This window comes from Vollenhovia emeryi, unplaced genomic scaffold, assembly GCF_000949405.1.
Source record: "Vollenhovia emeryi isolate VEMERY1.0 unplaced genomic scaffold, V.emery_V1.0 DF939142.1, whole genome shotgun sequence".
Classification (NCBI taxonomy): domain Eukaryota; kingdom Metazoa; phylum Arthropoda; class Insecta; order Hymenoptera; family Formicidae; genus Vollenhovia; species Vollenhovia emeryi.
Genome location: NW_011967224.1, coordinates 256,274 through 264,831, shown reverse-complemented (window position 1 = coordinate 264,831; position 8,558 = coordinate 256,274). Strand labels below are relative to the sequence as shown.

The 8,558-nt window shown below is 37.8% G+C and overlaps 1 protein-coding gene across 2 annotated transcripts in view; it reads right to left on the bottom strand.

The window, feature by feature from the left end:
* Window positions 1–279: 279 nt before the first annotated feature.
* The window catches only part of LOC105566714 (centrosomal protein of 164 kDa-like), a 12,852-nt gene continuing 4,573 nt past the window's right edge, over window positions 280–8,558 (bottom strand). Inside the window, exons 2-7 of one of the 2 annotated variants that reach the window (XM_012020932.1) lie at window positions 7,102–7,350; window positions 4,568–5,356; window positions 3,398–4,269; window positions 2,894–3,313; window positions 2,277–2,602; window positions 280–1,218 (exon numbers count right to left, since the gene is read on the bottom strand). In XM_012020932.1, the coding sequence (XP_011876322.1) occupies window positions 690–1,218; window positions 2,277–2,602; window positions 2,894–3,313; window positions 3,398–4,269; window positions 4,568–5,356; window positions 7,102–7,350 (3,185 nt within the window). In that variant the 3' untranslated portion in view covers window positions 280–689. Of the gene's footprint in view, window positions 1,239–2,276; window positions 2,603–2,893; window positions 3,314–3,397; window positions 4,270–4,567; window positions 5,357–7,101; window positions 7,351–8,558 lie in introns of both variants that reach the window. The other variant, XM_012020933.1, reaches the window with a different exon arrangement.

Below are 8,558 nucleotides of genomic sequence, written 5' to 3'. Positions count from 1 at the left end.
AGCGCGTGGCGAGATGTGCGCATAGCAATATCGATCGCCGGGCGGTCACATCTTGCCACGCGCTCGAATTGGGCGGTAGGCCGGCCTAAGACAACGATTTTTAATAATTAATTACTCGTTAACTATTATGAAAATTGCAACATGGTACAGGACTTTTCCGTTCATCTCGATCCGTTCTACCTTCTCAAAAATTTTGTCGGATATGGAAAGACTCACCCTGTATAATCTTGTGACATTTGGTGATATATTTTATAACAAAGGTAGAAAAGGGCAATGTGATCAACGAGAGATATTATAATAATCTCAAAAAGTATACACATATATAAAAGTACACTTATTTACAATTGTCAAATGTACATATAAATACATGTGAAAACGTGTTACGTATATTTTCTGAAATTCAAGATTTTATTATTATTTATTATAAACATAACATAGTTTAGAACATCGAAATTAATCAATTCTTTCGTAATTTGCATTAATATATTTTTACTGCTCAAGTTTTTGTATTCATATTATGGGAGTAAAAGTGATAGAAAGGAATTGAATTATATGTTTAGCTCATGAAACACAGTCAATTTCTGTTTCCGAAAGAAACTGCGTATTACTCTTGAAACGATACAAATAGTATTGTATTTTTCAAATTGATTTGATCTTGATCCGACACGGTTTAAGTTGAGAGTAAATCTTTAGAGATTTTTTCGAGGAGAAAAATTTATATTCGCGTGGAAAAAAAAAGAATCAGGTATCCTTTGCACAATACATACATCGCGCGAGATAAGTTTAAAACAATCACCTTTATCTTGAAAAGGATATCGCACAGTATAGGCCGTTTCGTTGCTCGGTAATTGGTCACCGAGGTCTTCTAGCTTCTTGAGCTGTTTTCTAATGTTCTCCACCGGATTTTCCACATTGTTGTTATTACTACCGCTCGAACGTCCTGCACTCGAAGTAGCTCTTTTGCTGAAGCTCTTCTTCTTCTTCGTTACCATGTTAGTGTTGGTCTCGCTGGCGGTAGTCGTATCGTCAGACTCAAATTTTGCGGTACTTTTCAGGCCAGCGGCGGTGGGCGCGTATTTCTGAAATGCCGCTATTGCATTCTGACTCCTTGAACTTTCCGGATTTTCGTTTTGCTCTTCAACTTGCTCGCTCGCGCTCTGGCTGTCCTGCGATTTCGCGTTTGTTACTGGGCTCGAGCGCGCGTTCTTCAGCGGAGTACTGCGAGCACGATTTAAGGCCTATAGCCAGACATTAGGGCGAATCGTATGAACATGACGGAGTACCTTCACAATCCGATCGTGTTCTTAACAAGGATATATGCGCCGCGCGTTGCTCAACGAACAAAGACTGACGATATAGACGATATAGACTGCGAAGGTACTAATGTGAAGGATACTAATGTGGTATCGAAAATGAACGTGCAACAGTGGTGTTTTGGTATAGAACTAGCGAGAGTATATTTATCAATTATCAGCTTTTCTCGCACAAGTCAATTATCCTCGCCGCATGGATTTGTAGCAAGAAAGAATGTACCGTTCCAATTTGCAAACAAAAAAAAAGAAAGTTAAGATCACACCTCCACCTCTCTTGGGCGACTTGACGAGGATAATCTACTTATTTCGTTATGTCCAAATGAAACTTATAAAAAAAACGAGCCTTGTTAGTGTCGCTAGTAGCTTTGGAGAAAACAACGCAATTGAAATGTAGCCTGCTAAAAATCTCGCCAATTACTATAAAAACATGGGGTAATTAAGTCATTACGTAACAAAGGGTAGAAAATATTAATGAGATGTAACATGAAAAATGGCATGCTTGTGCTGTACGCCGAGCGTGCTTATACTAACAATAAGAATTACAGACGTTGATTATTGCACGCTGTTATTGTTAACGATAAACAATATTATACATCGAATGTATACTTGCTGAGACAGATCAGCAAGCTAAAGTAAGAAGTAATGATTATTTAATTTTACCGAACCATTTAAATTGTGCGGCCGCTATTTAAAAGCTTACAATCACGAGATAGACATCGTTACTCGTTTTTCCTCGTCTATCAGGTCATTCGGTCACTAGCATAAAAGACAAGGCCGCGAATGAGGAAGGGTTCCTCATGAAGAATGCGGAAATAGTCTCGAACAGTTTTCAAACAATGTTACCAGTGCTATACACCTTCCTTCTACCGTGTAACTTTTATTTATCATTTATTTTCTTTCAACGTGCGAACGTTCGTACTTGAGATCATGGGTCTCGACTTCGCTTGTATTGAGAAAACTCACTTTTGTTCCGACGAATCGGTCTTGTCTGTCCTCGTTCTAGTGGATGTCGATCTTTCGGTTTCTGACGCCGTGGCATAGCCCTCCTTTTTCCTGCTCTTCCTCTCCACCGCGAGGCGAACGTCGTTCTTCAGCTTCATATACTTTTCCTTGAGCGCCGTATACTTATCCTGCAGCAGTCGCTTCTCGCAGCGCATCTTTTCAAAGTCGATACTCTCTTGCTGAAGAGCCCGCTCGGTCTGTCGTCTCGCCTCCTTCTCGGCGTCTCGTGCAAAATCCGCGCGGATTTCTTCCAGTCGCTCTTTGTACATTTTACGAGCGAGAGCTTCCTAAAATAGCAGCGACCGAATTATGTTCATGTATCCTCGCGCTCGCAAGTGATCAAAATCCTTTAAAACGTGTACGAATCTTTATGCCATTTATTATATCATAAAAGCATGTGAAAACAATTACACATACACAATTATTAGAGACTTGGCAAGATTATTTATTATTAAAATCTTTACTGCGGTAATAAATTTGTCATTTTTGAAAATTGGTATATACATATAGTGACATATTGATTACTAACAGATCGTCTCTTACATTTAATATATGTACGGTACATATTAGACACTTACATCCATTCTAAAGTCACGAAGAATCTCGGCTAAACACTGCTCGTGATCTTCGGTGAACTTAGTGATTTTTTCTCGTTGTTGTACTCTCAGTTCGTTTCTTACATCTTCGAATTCCTTTTCCAGCTCTTTTTTAAAGACTTCGAGTCTTTCGGTATGCTGCTTCCTCAGCTCATATTCATTCAACTTTGCGAGCTTTTCTTCACCGAGATCACGCTCGTGCTCGTTCTCCAGCTTGCCCATCTCCTGACTCCGCAACTCCAGAAGTTCCCTTTTTCTCTCGTCGAGTTCTGTCTTGAGATTGGCCAATATTTCTTGTCTCTCTTTTTCATAGCAGACCTCCAGTTCCGTGCGGACTTTCTTTAAATTTTCCATCCTGGCCTGATCCATTTCACTGATCAATATTTGTACCTCTTGCTCTTCCTACGGAAAACAGATTCACGATGATTAAAATTCACCTTAACTTAACAAATATTTTGGAACGTTGCAATAAAAAAAAAGAAGTACCTTCTGCGCCATTTCCTGTTTCATTTCTTCCAATTTTTGATCCAAAAACTGCTGTATTAAGATTTTCTGTTGCCTGAAATTTTCCTCAAGTTCCTTCTTCTTTTCCTGTAGCTTAATATCGAGCTCGATCCCGAAAGCTTCAATTTCTTCCTCGTGTTCTTTATTCATTTTCACCTTCGTATCGTCAATACTTGGAGAGTACTCTAGCTTTGGTCGGACAAATCGCTCCTTCTGCGCGTAATTCTGATTAAACCTCGACATGTGATCAGACGATTCGTCATCTTCGAATTGTCGATTCGACAAGCGATTTGTTGCGTGCTTCGCTTTCTCAATTAGTTTTGTTTTGCGTATCTCATCGGAATCACTGCTTTTCGCAGTACTGCAATCGGTTTCGCTTTTTGACACTATATCAATGTTTTTCACCTTTTCACCTAATTTATTAGGTAGAAAATCAAAACTGTTATCCCTTTCTAGGGTATTCTTAGTCATTTGACTACGGTGTTCATTTTCCGAAACGTTCTGCACGAGAAATCTCTTGCCAACTATTTTAGCGTTTTTCGATACGGATTCGATTTTATCTACGGAGAAATTCTCCCTGCTGATCTCTGAATCCATTTTATCCTGTTCTTTCTCAGTAAAATAGTCGTTCTTGTCGTCGTCGTCGTTGTCGTCGACATTTTGCGAAGTAGATTTCCATGAAGACAAAATGGTACTAGTAAGTTTATCGCTGATTACAGCCGATGTCCGCGGATTCTTATCTTCAGATTCAGAGTCCCATTCGTCTTCGGACTCTGAATACGTAAAATTGATGTTGAATTCCTTTTCCAGGTCAAAGCGCACGCTTTTACGTTCTTCATCCAATGGTCGATCGTCTATCAACAGTCGGATAAAAGTCAAAAAAATTACAGCGGCAAAATTGTATTAATGCTAATTCAAGGATTGAAAAATTACTCGAGGTTTCTATTAAATCTTTGCGTGCTTAAATTATCACTTTTTTTTTGCTTTCATTTATCGTGAGACATAAATATCTTTGTTTTCAAAAGGTATCGGAGATGTTTCTATATTTTCAAATAGACTACGCTAGGTATAGTTACCGTATAAAAAACTACAATAAATACGAGGGCGAGAAAATATCCTAAAAAAATTATTCAGATATATACACAGTTGTACCATCTTCAAATTGTTTCTCCCTTAGAATGGATTTGGGTCTGTCACCAACGGTGTTATTGGTTTCATCGGAGACTGTCAATGTCCGGAAGTCCTCCAACTTGCCACCATCTTGACTAGGCGTTGTATCTCTGCTCCTGTTACTTTTCAAAAACATTGAGCCACCACCACTAAGTGTCAACTCTTTTTGCTGACCCAACTGACTCGGGTGTTTTTCCTTGTCGAATTTCTCAAGCTTCTCCGGTCTCGACAACGTACTGGCACTGAGCTTGTCAATGTCGATTATGTTCTCCTCTGAACTGAACTTGCTGGAGAGCTGCTCCCAATCTTTCTCATGCCACGGACTCAGCGACTCGGATCTCTTCAGCACTTCCTTCAGATCAAGCTCTTTTTTCGCCGTTGTTGCCGCAGCGATTGCCGTGGTTGCTGCAGTTGCGTCTCTTGTTTCGAGCAGTTTAGGGCACTCGTAAAATTTTGGGTCTTGAAACTTCAAGTTTGTATAATCTCTCGAGGCCCGATCGCTGGACAAGGACATTGCGTTGTCGGATTTTGAGTCACTTTCCCTCGTTGATTGAAGCCTATCGAAGGAGGAGGGACGTTCCTTTTTGCGCGAACTGTCGATTTTTTCCACTTTCCGTAGAGGTGCCAGTTTCATAGGAATTTTAGTGCCTGTCATGCTAGGTTTCGCATGGCCAGTTTCTTTAATAGTTTCCTTCGGAATAATCGTTTCTTTTGGCAAAGTCGCGTCCTCGTGAGACTCAAGATCTTTGGCTGTAGTCTTGGAATCCTCTTCTGCAAAAATAATTTTTCCATTTTATTCTATTACTACATTTTCGTAATATTTAATTAGCTCTTTTACTACTAAATACGCTACCAATAAATGTATAACAGTACAAATTCATGTTTGGAGCAAACATATATACAAAGATAAGTGGAAAGTATAGGAAAGATTTTATGCATAAAAGCGCGAGATTTTCTTTGTTCGTTAAAGAAGAACATTTTTAATTTTTTAACGCAAAAAAACGTGAAAAATGATAAAACTATATACAAAATATTGGAATATTACTCGTTTTAGTTTCTGTTGCAATTATTTAAAAAATTGAAGGGTAAGATTACAAATGTTGACAAAATTGTCGTCGTTTTCCATTGTGGAGAGCATTAGTTTTCGATCAAAATTTCATAAGAAATTGAAGAAAACTCATATATGTATCTTAGTAATAACAGCGTTAGATTACACAAACATGGTTGTTGCAAAAAGTGAGGAGTGATCGTAAGCATTCGAAGTCAGTAATAGTCAAGGTCTTGAAATTGTTAATCATTTATGTAACACTTCTGAACGGCACAGTATCCGTTTATTTGAGTGAGTTGATTCAACTGATTCAGGAAACAGATGTAGACAGCAGAGCTACTGCATATTATAATCATTAAGAATAGAAGTTTTGCAGTTATTCTTTCTAATGTTATTATTAAACTGAACGGCTGTTATAAACGTAAATACCATTTTAACTTTTATTTTCCTTTGTTATGACATTTTAATTGTTAAATTTTATTCCATACTTTTCTAGCAACACGTTGATTTGTATGTAATTGCATTTATACGAAAACCACGAGTTTAACAATCTCATCTATGTATATTAATAAACTGTACGATCAAAGTGGTCTTGAAAGAAATTTAAGATACGCGTACATAAAATTTTTAACATGAAAGAATATTTGTTTCATGACGTTTTCCACAAGCTTTCGTCGCAGCTATTTCAGTTCGTAAAAACACAAAATACTGTATATTTGTTGAATCGCAAAGTCGTTCCAGCGATGTTATAAAATTTTGTACAAGCGCGAGAAGCAGTGCATTAAAATCGCGCGAAGATCTCAGCTGTGGCGCGATCATTCATGGCTGATATGTTGTAGAAGAATCTAAAAATATGGTTGTATGTTCCTCGTAATTTTGACGCAAAGCCAAGGCATTGCATTGCCAAGTTGCACGATTTTACGGATTATTGTGAAGCATTCGTACGATGCGCATCAACAGTGTTGGGTATTAAATGACGTGTGTATGGCACACGCGCGATTAACGTCAACTTGTATATTAAATTACTTAATCTCTCGGGAATTGAAATAGTTATGACGAAAGCTTGTGGAAAAGCTTGTGGACATCATTCCATTACGTTAATTGAAACGATGTCAAGGCAGAGAAATGGCTTTCTGCGGGTTTATAAAACCGCATACGAGATATATTTTTTAAATGAATAACAAGCTCATTATTATATTTAATATTTTTATCCTCGAATTTTTGATACAACACATAATAATTTTATATGAACTGATTTTTAACTGTTTTTTAAATAACACAAGTAGTTTTTTATTTCCAACATTGTGTCATTTATTAAGATGTCGCTATTTAAAGGAGAAAGAGCCGTAAGGGCGACTGTAAACGATCTATATGAGATAAAGAAATATAAAAGGATGCGATATATTACCATAGTTCTGTTGAAATAAGAGAGACTCGCAAATTGAACGTAACGTATCGTGACACGTACCAAGGCTCAGTTGCCTCTTGTTGCCAGTTCTGGCTTGTTCCACGAGCCCTTTGTAAATTGCATCTAGGGGATGCTCCCAGGTGGTGGTGCCGGTGGATTCCTGATAATAATACCAGGCACCACTGGCCTCGTGGAAGCATGGGGACCATCCCTTAGGCAGGGCTGCCATAAGACCCTCGCGGGCCAAGTCCAGAAGGTGCGGTTCCGCATCGGGATCAATTCCCAAACGCCTTGCATAGTCGAGCAACTCTGGAAATACGTTGTTGTCTGTTAAACTCTTAGCGCACCACTAAACATAATGTTGTATGTGTCATTAATGTGCCGATATTTTGATGTCATTCGTAAAAGAACCGTGGAAAAGTAATCGGCAATAGCGACAATGCGCTGACGAAGTGTGACCCAGTTTCCCGCAGCTCGTAAAAACGTTTTTAAACAGCAATGATAAAAGTCGCTTTCTTTTTTATTTAACCCGCAAATTGAAATCTGCCCACATATTGCGGTAGCTTCAAGGTATATAACCATTTTAATCACTTTGCCGGTCGATAAAAGGATAGAAAATCTTCGATAAATTCGAGGTAATGTTAATTTAATTATTTACGGCATACAGTATTTTTAGCCAGTACAGCGTGATTTATTAATAATGCCCTTGTAAACTTTTTTAATCACTAGAAAGTGGATCTTATTAATATCGAGCTCGGGGTAAAGTGTACAATTCATTGATCACACAGTTAACCAGGTTAAAAAGTATTAAAGCGCAAAGGTATCTTCCATAGAAACTGTTGCGATAGCGTCATGGTTTACGACCATTTAACAACAGTCGTTTTTCATTGTAATAGTGTATTATCGTAACTTTACAAAGTAAGAGAAATATTGGCGTTTAAATTTAACGATTAACGTACCGCTTATTCCTCAATTACCGATATATTGTAGCTTTAAAAATGATTCGAAACTTACACGTGTTGTGAAACAACATGAAACTTTATCGACTTTGACCGTTGTTCCTCTAAATCGCCGAAATTCACGATTGTTAAAAGTAATTACGCGCGACATGCAAGAAGATGTATCATAGACAAGAGTTTTAACGTAAAATATTTGTAATATATGCGTTATACGTATGTATCCTGCGACAGACAAGCTTTTCCACGTCGCAAGAAAAATACGAGCGATGTTATTTTTTAAATGATTTTCATATCAAGCCTGTTACACGTACATACTCTACGTTTTGCTTCGTAATTTCACTATAAATGTAAGACACGTCCCTTTATAATATCAACATGTTTTGACAGCTAGTAAAATAAAAGTGTATTAAAAAAGATATTTCAGAGGCAAAATACATTCCCCTCGCTCCATTTGACAAGATTTGTAAAATGAAACCAAAAATTGTCAATTCGCGCGCAAGTGACATACGTATATTATATACAGGGTGTCCTAAAATTCGCGAATCAAAATACCATAGC